The sequence below is a fragment of the Colletotrichum fioriniae genome, assembly GCF_027942845.1.
Source record: "Colletotrichum fioriniae strain IMI 355084 chromosome Unknown scaffold_12, whole genome shotgun sequence".
Taxonomy (NCBI): Eukaryota; Fungi; Ascomycota; class Sordariomycetes; order Glomerellales; family Glomerellaceae; genus Colletotrichum; species Colletotrichum fioriniae.
This window is the reverse complement of record NW_027076848.1, coordinates 1,165,527-1,185,278: the sequence shown is the minus strand read 5'-3', so window position 1 is coordinate 1,185,278 and position 19,752 is coordinate 1,165,527. Positions and strand designations below refer to the sequence as shown.

General features: G+C 54.8%; 6 protein-coding genes across 6 annotated transcripts; 2 read left to right on the top strand and 4 right to left on the bottom strand.

Moving 5' to 3' along the window:
- Window positions 1–76: 76 nt before the first annotated feature.
- Window positions 77–1,789, bottom strand: N0V96_009549 (uncharacterized protein; the record flags this gene model as incomplete). Its single annotated transcript, XM_053190222.2, has 1 exon — window positions 77–1,789. One exon carries the CDS (start codon window positions 1,787–1,789, stop codon window positions 77–79), a length of 1,713 nt encoding a protein of 570 aa, XP_053052152.2.
- A 909-nt stretch (window positions 1,790–2,698) lies between these two features.
- On the bottom strand, window positions 2,699–3,977 carry N0V96_009548 (uncharacterized protein; the record flags this gene model as incomplete). The annotated part of the gene is made up of 2 exons (XM_053190221.2): window positions 2,699–3,025; window positions 3,093–3,977. 2 exons carry the CDS (start codon window positions 3,975–3,977, stop codon window positions 2,699–2,701), a joined length of 1,212 nt encoding a protein of 403 aa, XP_053052151.2.
- A 1,384-nt stretch (window positions 3,978–5,361) lies between these two features.
- ARO4 (3-deoxy-7-phosphoheptulonate synthase) lies at window positions 5,362–6,917 on the bottom strand (the record flags this gene model as incomplete). The annotated part of the gene is made up of 3 exons (XM_065758676.1): window positions 5,362–5,678; window positions 5,740–6,472; window positions 6,873–6,917. The coding sequence occupies 3 exons, from the start codon at window positions 6,915–6,917 to the stop codon at window positions 5,362–5,364; spliced, it is 1,095 nt and encodes a 364-aa protein (XP_065612741.1).
- A 6,173-nt stretch (window positions 6,918–13,090) lies between these two features.
- On the top strand, window positions 13,091–14,206 carry N0V96_009546 (uncharacterized protein; the record flags this gene model as incomplete). The annotated part of the gene is made up of 2 exons (XM_053190218.1): window positions 13,091–13,192; window positions 13,274–14,206. 2 exons carry the CDS (start codon window positions 13,091–13,093, stop codon window positions 14,204–14,206), a joined length of 1,035 nt encoding a protein of 344 aa, XP_053052148.1.
- A 1,094-nt stretch (window positions 14,207–15,300) lies between these two features.
- On the bottom strand, window positions 15,301–16,434 carry N0V96_009545 (uncharacterized protein; the record flags this gene model as incomplete). The annotated part of the gene is made up of 3 exons (XM_065758675.1): window positions 15,301–15,684; window positions 15,738–15,940; window positions 16,080–16,434. The coding sequence occupies 3 exons, from the start codon at window positions 16,432–16,434 to the stop codon at window positions 15,301–15,303; spliced, it is 942 nt and encodes a 313-aa protein (XP_065612740.1).
- Window positions 16,435–18,685: 2,251 nt separating this feature from the next.
- On the top strand, window positions 18,686–19,663 carry rpl13 (60S ribosomal protein L13; the record flags this gene model as incomplete). Its single annotated transcript, XM_065758674.1, has 5 exons — window positions 18,686–18,688; window positions 18,763–18,796; window positions 18,879–18,925; window positions 19,019–19,177; window positions 19,268–19,663. The coding sequence occupies 5 exons, from the start codon at window positions 18,686–18,688 to the stop codon at window positions 19,661–19,663; spliced, it is 639 nt and encodes a 212-aa protein (XP_065612739.1).
- Window positions 19,664–19,752: the final 89 nt, after the last annotated feature.

Here is a 19,752-nt window from a genome sequence, read left to right as displayed (position 1 = left end):
TCCAAATACGGTTGTCGAAAATGCTGTATCCCAGTTATCCGCCGTCAACATCTGAATAGTTGGTCATCCAGTGGGTTCATGTGGTACAACCACTACCACCACCGTCGCCCCGCTGTCGCTTCGCAACCTGTTGACTCTGGTCACCTCCTTCCGCATCCTTCTCATCAGCCTTGCGCTTGGTGTCCCGGAGTGACTCCGCTTGATTCGGGTTCTCAGAACCCTTGACGATTTGCTCCATGGCCTTCATCTTGGGTATGAGAGACTCTCTGACATTCTTTGTCGTCTCGCTTTCAATGTCACGGAGAACAGCGAACCCCATGGGGCGGTACTCTGGCCCGTCCAGCCATCCTCGTATCTTCCCCTCCATTAATTTGGGAACGCTGCGGTAGACTCCTCGGATCGCTTCCAAGAGATGCTGGTTGATAGTCGTCTCAAGCGTCTTCGTCATCGCAGCGGTGATGGCTTGCCCTTGGGACGAGTTCCCCCGGGTAGAGACCACAGCGGGTTGACTAGCCGTCTTGTATTCTGCCAGCGAGGCGGTTTTCGGTCTTTGCTCTTGAAACTCTGTTTTGACTGCCAGACTACTGCTTTGCTGAGGATTGCCGGAAGAGGCTTGTGGCGGTGGGGTTGACGGTGTCAACATTCCGGACCCTTCAGTTCCACTCGGTCTCCTAATCAATGCGCGATGCTGGGGTAGAGAGCCATCCAGTGTACCACTCGATTCTCGTCGAGTCTGCTGCTTCAAAGTTCGTTGAGTGTTTATGGGAACCTGAATAGGAGGCTGCTTCGAGAGCGGGGGTTGGGAACCAGATAGCCCTCCTCTCGAGGCTGTGCTCGTTGCTGATCTCGACTCTGTCCTAGCAGCGGCCATGGCTTTCTCTTGTTGAACGCTGCCACTGCGCTGTCTCTTTGGAATAACAAACCCGTTGAAGGCCATCTTCGAATCTGGGTCGTTGGACATCGGCTGTGCCGCTTGATCCGTGGGGTTCCCATTTGTTCCCTCGGGACACAATCTCCCAGCAACGTTTGGCTCTTGAATCGACGAGGGCCGCTTGCTCGATTGCAAGCGAACGTGCTTGTCCACCATGGCACTCTTTGCCAATGCCTTTGGCTCAGTTTTGGGGCCTCCACAAGAGGACGGGCTCGCATATCGATCTGAGCCGCCTCCATTTCCCGTCGAGGGCGCGACAGCGCTGGTTGGAGTAACACGAGCAACTGCTGCCTCGTTCTTCTCTTTGAGGGCCTCCTGCTGGAACAAGAGCTCCGAGAGAGCTGCGAAGTTACGCGGTTCCTCCAGATCAATTCGCCCGTGAGGGAATGCCCCAAGTTTGGCATTCATGCGTGCGTCAGTACTGTCCATCTGCCGAGGTCCTTTCGGAGGCTCATACTTTCTTTGCTCCTTCGAGAGCGACGGGTCGCAACATTTGCGCGCGTCGAAGCCGGCCTTTTTCGCCAAATCGACGAGCGTCTGATGCATGCTTCCATTGTTGAGGATCCTCGACACTTCGCAATCCACAGCGTTGAGTGTCTTGATATAGTAATTCTCGTTGGGGTTGGGTACCGGATGCCGGAGTGCAGAGTACATACGCTCCCAGCACTCTTGGTCCGTAAGGAGAGGAAGATCCGACAAATCAAAGTCCCAGAAGACTGATTTGAGTTCCTTGTCAACTCTTGCAGACTTGTCCGGGTAATGTCTGAATGCGGGCAGTTTCTGGGACTTTGCCCAGTCCAGCCATCTCTTCAACCTGACGGCCCGGGGCCACCTTCTAAAGTCTGGAGGCGAAGACATTCTATGGACGTATGAGTCGTTAGCAGAAGGGGGAAGGGGTATTCAGGATGATTTACCTGGAAGATTCCTTTTCATGTGCTGACGAGAAGCAGGTAAGATAGGAGGTGGAAAGGAAAAAGGGAAATTTGTGTAGTTTGCCGCAATGTGATCCAAGGGAAAGTACCTCTGGGAAAGATATGACCAGGAATGATGAGATGAGTGATTGACAAGAACAGCGCGATTCGGAATGGCGGCAAGTGGTGTGAAAAGAATGGAAGGTAATGAGACGCAGTGGGTAAAAAAAGGAGGGAAGCTGGAAGGGAGGAAGGGCAACGAGAGTGAAAGTGTTGATGTTTTGGGAATGCTGAGATGTTTACTAGGTAGATAAGTGGAGGAAGGTGAAGTAAGTCATCTCTGTGAAAGGAAGGTGAGATGGATGGAGAAACATCGCAGAAAAGCCCTATGCCACGAAAAACACCTCTGCCGGTCGAGGGCCGTCTGTTTGTTGCCCGTATGCACTCGCTCTGCACGTAACCGCGTCAAGAACAACGCAGAACGGCGATCTCTATTGTTAACAAACGGGCCCAAAGCGGAAGACATAGTACATGGGATGCCAACATATCTTGTTGATCTTCTGTTGATGGGATGTAGGAGAGTCAACCAGATAGGGGCATATACATGATATCTCGTCCGAGTACGAATTCTGACATTGATTCAACTTATCCAGATAGAGGCACAGCTGACGGTATTTTCCAGATCAGAAGTGCAGTAAAGACCCAAGTATTATCAGAGCAAGAATCATTGATATTCCATATGTTACAAAGAGTACAATATCTGTACAAGTCTCCTCTATACCAGACACATTTTCCTCCTCTCCTTTTGGCCCTTCGCCTTTTCTCACCGACCTCGACAACACCACACCGCCCCTCCTTACGCCTTGCCCTGGATCCATGCCCTCTGCACCGGCTTGGCGAGGTCCTTGTGTCCGGTAATGGGTAGGCCTCTCTTCTTGAGCTCCGCCTCGATGACCTTCCAGCGGCCGACCTCGGTCTCCTTGTCAATGGGTGTGACGCGCTTGTCGCGAACGCGGACGTTGGGCAGCTCGAGCAGCGCGCCCTGCTGGGCAATGGCCTCGGCGACCTTTGTCGGCTTGGGCGGCTTGACGATGGTGGCGATGAGGTCGCCGACCGTGTTAATCTGTGCGAGCTTGGCGTCGTGGACGCGGTGGCCCGTCAGTTGGAAGACGCGCTTGTGGACCTATAGAAATCAAATGTTAGATTCTTGTTAAACATGGTCTCTTTGGAGGTTTGAGAGTGGCACTTACAGCAAACTTGAATCGTGCGTCCTCGAGGGAAATGCTCTTCCAGGCTTCGCCCCACGCCTCAACCAACGCCTTGGCCTCAGCAGCCTCGACAACGCCCTCTGAGGCCTGCGTCTCCTGAGCCTCCAACAGAGGTGCGACGACGCCCTCAATCGCCGCAGCATCACCCTCAAGAGAGACGCTACCATCCTCGCCAATCTTCAACCCCAGCGCCGTCGCCCTGCTGAAGCCCTCCCCGTCGCCCCTGGCCCACGCAGCCGTCAACCTGCCCTGCACCTCAGCAGAAGATCCAGCAACAGCAAGCGCCTCAACAACAGCCTGCCTCACGCGTGCAGCACACACATCGGCATCCGCAACGGCCTCTCCAGCAGCGCTCGAGAAGCCAACGTACTCGCTCTCCTTGCCCCAGCGGCCCTCCTGCTCCCACCACCCTTCGAGCCCACCAATCTCCTCGAGCCCTTCAATCGTCTTGGCGGGCACGTAGTCCCCGCCCTCAACTTCCTTCTCCGTCGGCGCCCATACGCGCTTGTTCTTGATCTGGTGCGCGAGCCGGCTCTGGGGCTTCTGGCGGCGCTTCTGCTCGGCCCGCTGCGTCTCCTGGTTGTCGGCCTCGAAGGCGGCCAGCTCGGCCTCGGCTTCGGCGAGCTCCTGCGCGATGCGCTGTTGGCGGAGGGCCTGGGAGGAGTCGGCGGCGTAGGGGTCTTCGGGTCCGGGGGCGTCGCCGCCTTTCCAGAGGAACTTGCGGACGCGGCTGGGGTTTGCGGGTGTCGTTGAGAGGGCTCGTGATGCTGTTGCTGAGATGGGGAATGTGGCGGGCGCGGCGCAGGTGCATTGGATCGGGGAGGCTGCCAGCAGGCGAGGCTGCCTGAGACGAGGTACACGACGCATGGTGGGCGACAGTGTCGTGAAATACTGTAGAGGTTTAAAAAAGGTTGGTGATGAACTCCCTTTCCCTCCTGGTACGGGCAAAAGACACAGCACAATGTTCGGTAGGGGGAGCTTCAAAGTCTCCAATTGAACTTTTTTGGATGCTGGGGTTACGCTGGCGAATCAGAGGTGAAGAAGCTTCAGCCACATTCGAGCAGGCGAACCAGCCACATGATGGTGGGTCCCGACCCTGATCCGCTCCGACTGTGGCTCGTGCGTCCGTCACCTCTCTGACGGGGAGCCAAAGACGGCGACAACTTCACCTATCTGTCTCCCGCGCCGTCGCGAGATACAATCTAGACTTGGTCGGCAGTGGACGCAGCTCGCCAGGATGAACCGCATATCAATACTCTTGCTGCTTCTATGCGGCTTCGTCGCTCTCGTCAGCGCAAACTGTAAGTTTTTCGCAACCCGCCAAGTCCCTCTCCCAACAGCGAATACAAAGACATACTAACACCCCTCCAAAGCAGCACCAACATTCTGCAAATGCACCTGCTTCAAAAACAGCACCATCGTCGCCCTAGGCCCCCAACACGCAGACGGCGAACCACCAGGCAACGCACCTCCCTCTAGCCGCGACACCTCCTCCTCCTCCTCCTTACTTCTCAACAAGCGCGCCGCCTCCTCCTCCTGCTCGCAATGCACAAAGGCCTTTTGCCTCAGCCGCGGCATCGACTTTTGCAGCAAAGCCAAGGACGAAGACGTCCAGACCATGTGCTTTCAGCGCGACAGCAATAAGGACCGCGTCATTGTCTGGGGGTTCCTGCTGGGCACGTCGGGTTTGCTGGGGTGGGCTATGTTTAAGAGGGCGAATGAGTTAAGAGAAGGGAAGAGGGCGGCTGATGCTGCTACTGCTGGTGGGAGGGGGGATTATAGTCAGCTTTCGCCTGCGAGGCCGAATTGATTTGATTTCTGGCTAAGGGGTTACTAGGGTCTGGGAAAGGCGTTTGGGCGGGCGTGATTTGGGAATGGGTTCGTAGGCGAGGTTTATGTAGGAATATCACGGGGCGGCACGGCATCAACCCTTTTGTATCACCAAAGTCTACAAAGTCAACAAGGTTAAAGGAGACTCAAGAAGCTGTTTTGCGAAGCTATCTATCTCTCCTAATTGTCCTTGGCGCTCTCGAGCAATCCAGGGACGCATGTATCATGAACCCATGCAACCGTGACTATAAACCGCATAAAAAATCACTTTTCTTGATTTCCTCCCTGGAGCCTTGAAAAATGCAAATGCTATGCATATGGGGTTGGTATGTTCAATTTCATCCAATCAAAGCCCCTCCACCCCCTTATTTCGCTTTTTGGGGTATTTCCTCTCGTTCAAAAGCCCATTGTTACTAGGCGTTTACTCCTCCTCAAGGTGAGTAACCTTGTGCGAGTCCTCGTTGCCGTTGGCCGAACCAGCGTTGCGCTCGCGGCGGGCGCGGACGGCGGAGGCGAGGCCCTCGAGGACGTCGACGGTGGAGTCCCAGTCAATGCAGGCGTCGGTGATGGAGACGCCCTTCTTGAGGGCGGCGGGGCCCTCGGCGGGCACCTTTTGGTTGCCCTCGTTGATGTTGGACTCGATCATGACGCCAATGATGGACTTTTCGCCCTCGCGGAGCTGGTCGCCAATGACGGCGGCGACCTTGGGCTGGTTGCGGTGGTCCTTGTTGGAGTTGCCTGTGTGGTGTTAGGTCTGGTATGTATCTAGGTATATGATCTGATAAAAGAGTAGACATACCGTGGGAGCAGTCAATCATGATAGCCTGCTTCTGGCCCTTCTTGGTGAGCGTGTCCTTTGCCTTTTGGACATTCTCCTTGTCAAAGTTGGGGCCGTGGGAGCCGCCGCGGAGGATGACGAAGCCGTGCTCGTTGCCCTTTGTGCGGGTGATGGCGGCGAGCCCCTGCTTAGTGACACCCATGAAGTGGTGCTTGGCGGCCGCGGCGCCGATGGCGTCGATGGCGACGCCGAGGTTGCCGTCGGTGCCGTTCTTGAAGCCGACGGGGAAGGACAGGCCGGAGGCGAGCTCGCGGTGCAGCTGAGATTCCGTGGTGCGGGCGCCGATGGCACCAACCGAAATAAAATCGGCGAGGAACTGGGGGGAGATTGTGTCGAGCATCTCGCTGGCGATGGGCATGCCCGCAGTCGTAAGATCGCTGAAGAGCTGGCGGGAGATGCGCAGGCCCTTGTTGATCTTGAAGGTGGAGTCGATGTCCGGGTCGTTGATGAGGCCCTTCCAGCCGACGGTGGTGCGCGGCTTCTCGAGGTAAGCGCGCATGATGACGCAGAGGTCGGAGGAGAGCTTCGCGGCGAGGGCCTTGAGGCGGCTACAGTACTCGATTGCTGTGGCCGGGTCGTGGAGGGAGCATGGACCGATGATGACGAGGAGACGGTCGTCTTTGCCCATGATGATGTCGACGGCCTCGTTGCGGCCGCGGACGACGGTTTGGAGGGCGGCGTCGGTCATGGGGATCTCGGAGGAGAGGAGGGCGGGGGGGGATCAGGGGATCCTGTCCCAGGACTGAGGGTGTGTTAGTCGTTGTGAGAGCATTGTGGTGATGTTTAGGGGTTTAAGGCGGTGGTGGTATGTGAGTGGGTGAGTGAGTTGGGTGAGATGAATGAGGTATGACATGAAGGTGTCTGGTGGGAATGATGGTGAGTGAGCCGGGTGGTAGAGTGAGATTGAATTCCGAATTGTTCAAGGACGAGCTTGAAAAAGGCATCGATATGAATGAAGATAGCAGCTTGAAATGAACAGCTTGTGTGGGGCAGCGCGGTAGGGGGTCCATGAGTGACATTTCCCAAGGTGGGCGGGCTCATTCATCCACCTCACGTTGAAGGGGAAAAAAAAAATTAAGTGACTCACTTCTCACGTCGTCAGCCGCGAGGGGCTCATGCTCAAGGTTAAGACCGGGCATTTTGGCTATGTGTTGATGGGTTTTGGGTATCTTGAAAACTGCGAAATCGAGCCAATGTTAGTCAGTAACATTGTCTCTCTCAGCTTGAAGTTGCTGCCAAAGCGATTGGACCCCTCTTCCATCGTCACCGCTGATGGTTGTCTGTGTGTGGTGGATGCTGCCCATCGTGAGATTGACCGCAAAAACCACCCACCAACCCCAAAACGGTTCCCCGGATTGAACGAAGAGGTCGATCTCCCGCCGCGTAGCAGGCAGTAAAAAAAGCCCAATCAAGGGTAGGGAAATAAGCTTACACTGATATTAACAACGAAGGCAGAGAGCGGACGAACAGCCGGTCGCCTATTGGATCTGACGGGGTATCGTGTGGTGAATCGTTGCTTGAGCCGTCGTTGACCGAGCCTGGAGGAGTGGGAGGATGAATGTTCGTCCACAGGGGAAGGGGAGCGTCCGGTAGTGGCCTTTTTTGGGGGGTGTTGGTCGATGACTGTGGTGGGCGGTGACTCAGAGAGTGGGTTTCTTTTTGTCCAAGGTGAAAAAATGAAAAGCCAAATAAACGCAGTGTTCCTGTCCCCTTTGTGTGACTACTGGCTGGTCCAGGTCAGGTCAGTCTTGTTTGTGTGGTTTGTGACTGGCGGCGGCGGACGCGGAGCCCTCTACTTTTTTCGGAGGCAGTCCCGCCGGGGCAAAGTCCAAAAGTATCTTCTCTCCTTTGCTTTGGACAGGAGGTACCTGATTAGGACAATATCATGGTCAATTTGCGTTGAAATGCGCTGTTGGCGCTTCCTGTCCCACGTGTGCCTAGTCCTCTGCTGTCCGGACAATTCTTCAGTTCAATATGGCGGGGTATCTACTGGACGACTCTCCCTCATGCAAGTTTTCTGCTATCCTCGCCGTTCCAAACTTCCAAAGTAAGGTTGTCCGCACAAATTCTGGGTCCGTCGACGTCACAGATCCATCTATCCGATTCTCGACTGACCAGAATTTATCCACGGAATCATGGGCGGAGTGGGTGACGGCGATACGCGACGGTGACGCAGTGAAGAAGACCATGCCATGCTACTTTACCTAACAGCAGGCGAGAGTCAGGAAGCGCCGATGGCGGGGCAAAAAGACTTGGAGGGGTATCTTAGTGGGCAGATGCATGCAGTGCTGCACCAGCGCCAGCATACAGCGGAAGTATTCTTCCTCTCTTCCCCTTCACCGCCCACACTTTTCTCTCCCGTCCTGCTTTCAATGGTTACCTCGAGAGGCATTAAAACCTCCAGATAGTTACGTCGAGTCTGATCATGTCAGACGAGGGAAAGAATTGTGTTACATGTGCTTCCTGACGTTGGAGGCCTTGAACAGAGATGAGACGCCGTTGGCGTTGAACGCCCCTCTTTCTTTCTTTCGACAAAAGGGATTTTTTGTGAGAAATTGACAACATCTTATTGGTCAATTCCATCGCGGTCTCACCGAGGCCTCACCTCGGTTTGTGGGGTACCGATGCCGGCACTGGATCAAGGTGACCTAAGGTGAGCGTTCCAGGTGCGTCCGCCTGGCGCTGTTACAGCCTCCAGCCGCCCCCACGGCTCCGACCCGCATCACAACGAGGCCGGGGAATCCACTTTCAACCTCCTGCGGGAGGGACAACTAAAGGACAAGGCTGAAATGGAACCATGACTTGATACACGTTGTTCTCCGCTGTCATCTTTCAACTTGCAACGAGAATTCCATGTAACAGCTCCGTGAACAAGGCGTTGACCACCCGCAAATAGAGGTGAAACCCACACCCGTTGGCCCCGGCTCTCTGACGAGACCTTGGAGAGATCGACGTTGGGTCTGGTCAAGTTTTGCGAATCAAAGTCTTGGCCTTGTTCAAAATAGATCTTCTTCTGGGATCGGTATCTTTAGATGCTGGTTTCAATCAGAATGGAGTGACTGGTTTTCGCCTTCGAATATAAGTAGAATTAAAAATGGAGAAGAAATGAGAATGAGGCTGAAAGTCGTGTTGAAGCGATATTCGGCAACCATGTTCAATGTTAGGCGCCCGCAACTCACCTCTGATGGCTACCGAAGAACACAGCTGTCAAGTCCTATCAAACAGTCAAGCTTGTCACTTGTCGCTCAAACTTGTCAGTCAGTATGCGAAAAGCCGTGGCAGAACACCAACTGCCTTGGGGTTACCGATAAACCGGCGTCTGATCTCGTTCCTCTCAGTCAACCGTGACTCAGCTACCGAGAGCCCAAAGCCCTGAGTAGAACGGACGCAAGGCTGTGCGTTCGGCTGGCCCGTCCGACCAGTCTCAACCATTGCCTTTTAGAGTGAACGACTCGTGGGGTTTAGGCGGGGGACCAGCGCCGTCTTGTGTGCTCGTCTGGGCGGCTGTTGGTGCACGTCCGTGGCCTGGACACGGTAGGATTCTCTGTCGTGATCTATTGTATTTTGGCAGATATGTCCAAATGATGTCCGCGTGTATGTATCCCGCAGATGGCACACTGATGGCGGTTACATACCGTAGCGCCAGAGATACAGTATGGAACAGCTGAGACGAGCGACTCTGACATGATGACTTGTAGGCAAGTAGATATGCAGAGATGGATTCTACGCGGACGTGAGCTGGAATATCTCCGAACACAGTGACAACAACAACAACAACCGGCCCTCCAGTAAGTAGGGCATCTCACGAGCCTCACGCTGTGTCTTGGCCATTGCTTTATTCTGCCTTTTGACGCAGGGTCGTGGTAGTACCAACAGCTGGAACCTGCGGCTCCGTGCTGTTCGCCGAAGAGCAAACCTCTCGGCAATCGAGGTCTGCGGCATGGCTCAGGTCGTGGAACCAGATTTTGCGCGAGTTTGGGTCGATTCGCGTCTTTAGGCTTTTTGAGATGCGCGAGGTGGCCGAAAAGAAAAGATACGGCTGGCCTTTGTCACACTGGAAACCTCGTTTCTCTTTCGTACCTAGATGAGCCGTCATGGTACCGCGAAACTAAACTTGCCTTCTAGCCAAACCGGAAACCGATATAGGTTCTTTAGCCGGTGGTCATTATCATCGAGCAGACTTAAAGGCTCAGTGTTTAGCAAGACTGGATATAGACAATGACCTCAACGACGACGTGAGATGATTGCTGAACCTCAACCTCCTTCGCAACGGAATCTTTTCTAGGGACTCGCCTCCCATCCACAACCAACACGCCTCGAAAGGATATCGTGAAGGATTACTCCGTAGAGATTGGTCATCGATACTCGAAGCATCCCGTGACCCCGCCGTCATGGTCGGAAGACCTTTGGTGGTGTAACCCAACCCGCCCACTCAACCGCTTTCATCCCACCCACCCCGGCCTCTCATGAAGCAATCCTGAAACGCAGCCCTCAACACCACCACCACCGCAACTTGCCACGTCCCCTAGAGCGCCCTGTCACCTGTGAAGATACTTCTTTTCAACGACCAACAAAGAAAGTGTGAACATGCCACAGGGTGCCAGAGGTTGAACAGGCGGGACGAACCAGCAAATCGCTATGCAGCGGCAAGAAAGGGCATGTCGCCTCGAACGAACATACGTGACCCTGCAACTTTCTTTTCGGCACAGATGCACAGATAAACCCCCGGTCTTCTTCAGCGGCCGTTTTGCTCCTGTCGAGGTTTCTGAGGTCAGGTACGAGGTGATGGAAAGGGTAAGTTCTTGGTCGGTCAGCAGTCGCCAGTCAGTTAGATTTTCATCAGGGATCTGTAGCTGATGTTGACTTTGTCGGTTGTCCGCCCATTTTGACGCGAAGAGCGAGAGCAAGTATATGATGGAGGTCTGTGAGATGCGGTGAGCAAGTTGTCATGTTTGTTTGTGGTAGATGGGCACGCGACACATGAAATGCTACAGTCTTTCGGTTATTGAGTGACTAGGGGGAGAAAAAAAGGAAGAGCCTCGATTCTCTTCACTCTAGTAGGAGATACGAGGACGTCGAAGCTATCCCCGGTCACTCAGGTTGGATATTGGGCTGGTCGGAATAACAGCTCTTTGGCCATTGCTTTTTTTTCTTCTTTCGTTTCTAAGGCCACCATGCCCTATATCACACATTTGCATCTTGCAAACCGGCCGAGGCACTTATTCTCCGATCCCGCTATTAGTGCTGTCCTTGTCTTGCGGTCGTGGTCAATCCCCAATTTGCTTGGACAATTTGGGACCAAGTCATTGTCTTGTCACGGTCTTTTTCTCATTTCCAGAGGGACAGTTCAACACTCGAACCCATCCGCATTGCACTTGACTATTCGTATCCCAGCGTGCAATATAGCGATCAGCCCTCGTCTCCCTACGATCTTTGGACGCATAACTTGACGCCATCACATTCCATGAAAAGCCAACCACCTTCTGTTGAACAGCATCTTTTGTTGTCTATCTTATGCTCTCTTGTCTTTCTTTTCCCAGGTTCCCCATCGGGCTGAATTCCAGCAGGGTGGAACTAGCGCCGTCTTAGCGCCCCTCCTTCCTCCCTGTCTCCACCCCGAGTCTCCGACCTCCCGCCGTGTCGTGCTTGCCGTAGAAGGTGCGTGGCTGCGTGGGTGTGCGCGCTTGCCCAGAAAACTTTAGGGGTGTAAAGTGGAGGTGGTACGTCCCCTAAACCGTTGGTCCGGGAAGAACCTTGACGGTCTGGGCCCTTTCGGCTCCTTCTTGCTTTGGCCTTTTTTTTTTCTGCAATTCTTTCCTCCTGTTTTTTCTCATAAAGTCTTGAGGAGGTACTTACCGCACGGGCACGGCGGGGACTTAGGCTGCCAATGGAAATTGAAAGTCGGGTAAGAGAGAGGTGAATACCGGTAGGTTCTGGTCTGGGTACGAAGTACTGGGAAAGAAGGAAGGTGCTGGGTGTTACTTGTTAGGTGAGGCGAGGCGAGGTGTGAAGGAAGGAGCCTCTTGGTGTCTCTTGCTCTTCCCCCTTTTGTGGCGTCTTTGCGCTATTCCGCTTTCTGGCAGGCTGCCGTCACTGGTCTCTGCCGTTCCTGCTGCCTCGTGTCGCCGTTTTTCGAGGTGGCTTGCTGATACCTACCTTAAGGTCAGGTAGGTAAGAAGGGGCTCAAGTTGCTTCCTTCCATTGTGTGCAACTTCCATGTACGGATAAAGTACCTTATTTTGCGTGTCTCTGCTTCCATCGCTGCTTCCTTGGCGGATTACTTTACCTGTGACTGCCCCCCTTCCCGACAACTCGGTTTGGCTTTTCTGGTTTCTCCAAGATACCTACCTACCTACCTTGCCTTGCCTTCGAAATACAACGCCATCTTCGTCTACCACAGTCAGTACTCAGCATAGAAGAAGGAAGAAGAAAAGGGAAGCTGGTGTCGGACAACAACTGCAGTATCTCCAATCACGACCAGACCACTGGATCTTCCCACCTCATCCTGTCCTTCCCCAGGTGAACTACTGCAGGCAGCCCACCGTCCACAGTTTCCGCAGACCGCAGACCGCAGACCGCAGACCACAGGCGCTGCGCAGATCGAAGCCTTGCCTCATCGGGTGCGACTTACACCACGCACCACCACCACCACCCACCACGCGCTGCGCAACCTCAACCTCCTCCGAGTCCCCAACTCTTGCTCCTCCTCCTTCTCATCTTTCCTCTCCTCTTTCCGTCCTCATTCTACGACTATCGCAGCATCGCCTTGCTTTCCCTCGACTCAGCCTCCCTTTTGCGCACATTAGGCAATACGCAGCACGCAGTAGCGACCAGATAGAATTCAATAACCCGCCAGGCCAGATACGAGGCCCCCTCCCTTTACGGATACTGCCTGCCTGTCACTTTTGCACCCGCAGCTGCGCCTACGCCCGCGCCTGCCACCAATCTTGAACCAACCACCCCCCGCCCATCCCGGCACCTTCAGTCCGGGGCAACTTGGCACCAGCACCCAGCACTCAGCACCAGCACGAGCGCAAGCACCGCCAGCCTGTGCACGAGCAGAAGAAAGGCAGCCACGGCACACTCGGTGCCATCCATCGTCATTCTGTCCTGTCCTGTCCATCTTCTCTTCTTCAACATCTTGCACGACATAATTCACTTTACATACCAACATCCGAGGCTCGACGCTTGTTATCGCTAGTTGCGCCTCTGCATTTCATCCGCTAGCCGTCCGCCAAAGTCGCATCCAATCCCATTCCATTTACATACACCCATACCGCACCTCCTCCTCCTCCCCACCACGGCCTTCACCATGTTCGGCATCCAGCATCACCCGGACCTAACTCGGAAGAGGGGACGTGACGATGAGGAGGACATGCACAATGGCACTCTGAGCTTTGGTGAACACAGAAACGTAGGTCATGCCCATTTTTGCTTGACCCTCTTCTCTGTGATCATCTGGAATACCATTACTGACTTTTCTCCCGTGAAACAGAAACGCCTTCAATGCCTACCCCTCCGAACATCGCCGACCTCCTCGAAGCGCTGGTCTACGCCCGTCATACCGCTCAATGCCGCTCCTTACACTCTGACGCCAGGCGACTCGGACTCGGAGGAACAGCCCAGGTCACACTTCTCGCCATGGTCGTCATCACCCGCGCCCATGTCTTGCCAGCCCTCGCCCTTTGGTCCGACTGAGCCCGATCGTGACATGGACATGATGGACACAATGTCGCCGCCGCCTGTCCCGCAGCAGCACATCCAGTCGGACCAGCCCGCCTCTGTCAACGGCCGCATGCCCACCCCGATCCAGCCAAACTTTGCCTCTCAATTCATGAATGGCGGCTCCTCCGCTCGCGACTGGCGTGGCCCGGGACCCGCAGTCAGCCATCGTACCGGCGTGGTGAATATGGGCCACATGCACGCCGGCTTTGGCAGCGACGAGTCTCGCTCCATTCCTCGTACCATGGAAGGCACCGACGATTGGCACGCCGTCCAGAATCGCCGTCTGCCGTCGCCCATTAGTGAAGGCGAGGACTCGGCGAGCCATCTGGGCAGCGGAAGCCTGAGCCCCCCGGGAATGGTCCTCGACAATGGCTTCCCGTCCAACCTGACAGCCCGCTTAGAACAGTCGTCCCTAAACGGACACGACCATCACGATATGGGCATGATGGAGGTGGAGGACCATTCGCACATGATGAGCGATGATCCCGTCACCACTACCATTGATGCCGCCCCCCTGGAAACGACGTCAGCACCAGCAACACCCTCGCCTGGACGCAAGGGGCACATTCGATCTAGGCACACTGTCAACTCGTGGACTTGGCAGCCTGGCATGAAGAAGAGCTTCAGCATCGGTTACCGTGCTGATTGCGAAAAGTGTCGCCTCAAGGTGCCGGGCCACTTTAATCACATTGTTGTCTCATAGAACGGGCAAGAAATCGTTTTGCCCGATGATTTGGCGTCGCAGATGTTTCCCAAACGGAACAGGCATCGCCCTAAAGAAGAACAAAAACGGAGAGAGTTTGACGAAAGGTGCTTTGAAGAATTACAAGATCGACAAGCGATTGCATTGATTCAATCAGGATGGTGTGTTCCGGTCGAGTAGGCACGAGAATTATGATTTTGGGACGGGGTTTTTTAGAGACATGGAAGTCTCGGCTGGCGGTAATACCACACTTAGCGCACATATTTTACACTCGCTCGGGGCTTGTTGGGCAAGCTCTGTTTTCACGGTTCATAGGTTACCGGTATGCATTATTTGGGATTGGGGAGTCAACTGGCCCGGCGTGGCGGTTTGGGACTCGACGGAAGCCTGCATTCTTGAAGCGTTTTCGGGGTTGTACATAATACCGGTCCAAAGGACATAATCAAGCGGCGAGAATACGCCAGCACTGTTCATTGTCAATCATTTGTTCTGCGTGCGTGACTGTGCATCAAGAGATGAGGACTACGCAAAAGGGACCATCCTGGTGTGGGTGTCAAATCAAGTGGCCTGAGAGGATATGAATTGTTGGGTACCTTACGGAATGCTTCAAGGTAGAGAGAACCTGGCTGTGCAGAGACGAAGGTGATGTTATTTCTCCCCCTTTCCCGCATGCAAAACTTTGTAAAGCCGGACGCCGTCTAATGCACAATCCAGTCTAACACGTATGATACAGTGACACTTGGCAGCCTCCTCATCGTCTTCCGTCCTCCTCGCCGTGGTAAAGGTCGGCCTTTCCACCTCTTCTCTCCTAACTCGCCCCCAATTTTGTACCGACGTAGGTGCCCGTCTCTCCGACTCTCTTTCTAAGGGGGAGATTGTCGTTCCTCGTACACTTCCTCCACAAACGGTCTTCTTTTTCGATGCACCAGATATCGTCACACACACAGACTACGCGTCTCCCGCTTTCCACCACCTTTGCCCTGGTCTCTCAAGGTTTTCGCCCCCTCTTTGTATCATATTATAACACCGGCCGTCGACAAGTGGTGGTCGTTCGAAAATCGAACACAGATGGGGGGAAGAGAAGTTCAGTGTTATTACCACCACCCCTTCTTCTCGGCCTTCTTCTCCTCCTGCGGGAGACCGACCTGGTCCAGCGGGCCGCCGCGGCGCTGGTTCTCCCTCTCACGCTCGAAGGCGGCCTTGGCCTTGTCCTGGAGGAACTCTTTCCTGTCCTCGACGGCGCGCGCGAGGTCCGTGGCGCGGACGCCCGAGGACTCGTCTTCCTCGCTCCAGCTGGTCTCTGCGGCGTCGGATTTGCTGCTGCCGCCGCCAAAGGGCCACCAGCTGCTGCTGCTCTTCTTTTGTTTCGAGGCGGCGGATGCGGGAGCAGCTTCAGAGGTCGTGGGGAAGGCGGGAGCAATCGTCGTCGTCGTCGATGCGTCCACGGAAGCAGTCCGTTGCTGGCCCGTACCAAAGATCTTTTCGGCTCCCGTTGTGTGGGTGGGCGCGGAGAGGAGGGCGGGAGCTTGACGCCCGTCTCGCGGGCGAGGGCGTTTGCCTCCTCGACGAGGGTGATTTGGGTGTCGGTGGCGGTGCCCTTGATGAAGGCGAGGCGGGCGGTGGCGAGGGCGTCGTCTTCCATTTTGCGCTGGGCTTCGATGAAGTCGGTGCGGCGTTGCTTGTTGTAGGTTACCATGTCGTAGACGGAGTAGACGGAGACGAGGCCTGCGATTGCTTTTGGGGTGTTAGTCTTGCGTGATCTTTGGTTCTTGTTCTTCCTCCGTACAGTCCCTTTGAGACAAATCTCGAGTTGACCGCGTGGATACACAATGTATACTCAAAGAACATCGTACGAGGGGTTTTATAGACATACCCGTAAACCCGACCAGTCCGAGGACGGTAAACTTGTGTGCGACATCAAAGAAGCGACGGCTACCACCAATGGCGCGGTCAAGGCTGGACGTCTGGGCCTTGCGCGCCGCCTCGTGGGCCGCGCGGAGGCGGCGGACGCGGTCTTCGGGGCTCTCGCCCGGTTGCCGGCCGGGGATCTTGGGAGGCTGTGGTGACTTTGTCGCTGGTGTTGAGGATGCTGTCGTCGTTGTCGTCGCGGATGTCCCTGTCTGTGCTGCTTCTGCTGATGTGGGAGAGCTCTTGGATGCGGCGTGCGGGGTGGTTGAGGTGAAGCGCGTTGCGTCCGAGGCGCTCCGGGGGCCTACTCTGGATGCCATTGTGGTGGTGTATCTTGGTCGGGAGTAGGTGTATTCGTCAACGGTACGACTCGATGATTGCCTCGGCGGACTGATGGGATCGGGGGGATCGGGAGGCAATTGAGGCTCGTCGATTCAGCTGGCCTTGGACGGGAGGTCGGCGACGTTACGTTCTCTCTCTCTCGCTCGGAAAACGGGGGAACGGGATGGGGGGCGAAGCAGAAGCCGAAAAAAGCACTTGTCATGAGATTTTTTGGAGCTCTGGGAATTGAATGGGTCCCGTTGGACCTGGGCTGCATGGTTTTTTGAGGGGTTGTGATTGGTGCGGTTTGTCCCGGGCGTCTTTTCTCGTACGACGACGGGCCAGCTCCTCGGGAAGGGAGCTTTTCGAGCTGGGCATGTGTGTGGACGGATTGATGCGGCTGGCAGCAGCTGGCAATCGTACGGTCGTCGATGAGGGAAGATTGATTTTGCAAGGGAGGCCAATTCATCCACGGAAGGAAGCTTCGCGATATCTAAGCCAAATATTCACGTTTAATGACAATTGATCGACGTTATGTGGGAGTAGAAGAGTCACTTCTGCAGAGGGGAATCTACATGGATTGAGCGTATCTCTACCCGTAGACATGAAAAGATTGCAGGAAGCCCTCATTGGAGAGAAACATCTACGAATGCCAGGGCATTGAAGCCAAGGTATGGTTGCTCATACGACACATGCTTGACGTGGTGGGCTTCTTCCGAGCTACCCTATCTGATGATCGCCGGGACGTTATGGATGATGGACGGCTACCAGAAGGAGAGTCTAGCTCACGGATTGAGGCACAGCTCAGCCTCTCCTACTCAGTACGCCGCAACGGATTGAACTTGGTGGTCTTGATGACATGGAGCAACAGATCAAGCCTGGCAATCAAGCGACAACATTTGGGTCAAGACCGTGCATATGATTCATTGAGAAAAATCACAGCTAATCTCTTCTTCATGACCCTGCGCCAGGCAGAGCACACAATGAAAAGGGTTGAAAATCAAAAATTACAACAGCGATGGCCCCGAAGGACTATCGAGAGAGGAGGGCTCCACGATGTGCAATGCAGGCATCCCTCTCTGCGTACCGGATTTCATGATCCCCAGGACGCCCATCAAGGTAAGTATGAAGAAGAAAAAGAGAAAATGAAAGGAAATGGGAGAGGACAGCGGGGCATTATATAGGTCTTTTGCAATCTCTCAAGGTGCGCCGCAATCAGTAATGGAAGGGAGTTGGTGTCACGTGCGCAACGACCCTTTTTCGACGTGCCTGAGGCGGAGAGGATGGAAGAGAAAGTACGTATCTGTTTATCGATGGATTTCAACCATTTCAACGACGGATGAGAAGGAGCGTGCCGGGGAAGGACTCTAGAGTGGCACCTACCTTAGCTGATAGCACCTGCCGGATATCGAGCTGCCAAAATAGGTACGATATCGCGGGAAGGTACACCATCTCAAAGTAGAACGAGCGACATTATGGAATTGTAGACCGACCAAGGGAAGGAGCATTTTATGAGGAGACAAGGCAATCACTGAGATCTATCAGTGACCACTTGAGCAGGTGTACTTTGGCTTGCCAGAATTTCGAAATGATTGAGGCATCACAGTGAAATTCTCAGATACCTGGTACGCTGCATCAGCGGCTATCCACATTTGCAAAGAAGATCAGCGACCTCGCGTGAGGCTTGTGCAAGACGAGTATTGGCGTCCAGTCAGAAGGGGACTGCATAGGAGACTTTGATCTTCAAACCATTGAAAAGAATTGCCGGGTCTGTTGTCTAGTAGGATGATAAAGTGGTGAATGGATAGGCCATTGAACACGGGGCTCAGAGAGGATGATACAATGCAGTCAATACTTCAAACTAGGAGATTGAGGACGACGATATGAAGCATAGAACACCTACCTACCAACATCGACGGGCTCTATGGATCGAATGAGAGCTCTCTCATAAAGTGGTTCCATCCACTTGCACACCGAAAACTCATCGCCTCAGCCACAAGACGAAAATCCGGAATAGGGTTCGGCCGTCGCCTGTCCTTCTCGCTGCCACACCAAGTGGATCCCACAGCCAATCAACAATTGCGACCGTCCCACCCCAAAAACCTCCAGTACGTACCTGCCTTTCGTAGGGTTTTCATGCCCTCCAGAGATTTTGACTCGTCCCTCTCAAGGAATTTTCGAAGCCTGCAGCAGCATCTCGACGACGGCCCATCCGGACTACTAACCCCTTGATCGCGCAATACAGGCACAATGGTACGTCGATGCGCCCACGATACTCGCCATTGATGGTATCGCATCGCAAATACTGACATTCAACTTTTTTCCAGGCGATCGCACACAACCAGCAGATCCCCCACAACCGTGAGCACCCCTCCACGCGAAGAGCGACGACTGCGAAGACGACGACCATCGAGACACAAGTGTACTGACACCCTTTAACCAGATTTCCGCAAGGATTGGCAGCGCCGGGTCCGGACGCACTTCGACCAGGTATGAATCTTTCGCGCAGGATACTCTCTTTCGAGAGTGGGAAAATGAAAATAGCAAAAAGGAATTTGGATCTGACTTGGAACATCACCACAGGCCGGCAAGAAGCACAGCCGCCGTGTCGCCCGTCAGGCCAAGGCCGCGAAGGTCGCTCCCCGTCCCACCGACTTGCTCCGCCCTGTCGTGAGATGCCCTACCATCAAGTACAACCGCAAGGTCCGTGCCGGCCGCGGTTTCACTCTGGACGAGCTTAAGGTACGATATTGAACCCCGCGAGGAGGCACGCCCAGTGCCAGGAAGGACAAAGATTTGGGAATTTTTCGAGAGTTAACGCGAGTCTACTAGGCCGCCGGTATCCCCCGCCTTTACGCTCCCACCATCGGTATCGCCGTCGATGGCCGCCGCAAGAACCTGAGCGAGGAGTCCCTGGCCGCCAACGTCGCCCGCCTCAAGGCCTACAAGGAGCGCCTCGTCGTCTTCCCCCGCCGCTCCAACAAGGTCAAGCAGGGCGACTCCAAGGTCGACCTCTCCAAGACCGAGACCGTCAAGTCCCTCTCCGCCGCCCTCCCCATCGAGAAGTCCGCCTCCGGCTTCTCCGAGATCTCGAAGTCCGACCTCCCCAAGCCCATCGAGGGCGGTGCTTACCGCAAGCTCCGCGACACGAGAGCCGAGGCCCGCAACCTGGGCAAGAAGGAGAAGCGCGCCCGCGACGCGGCCGAGGCCGAGGCTGCCAAGAAATAAACGCAGCACGTCTCTGTCTTTGCTACCGCTGCTGCTCTGCTGTCGTCTCTTGTGGTGTCGGGGGGCTTTGTTTGATGCTGCGGCTACTA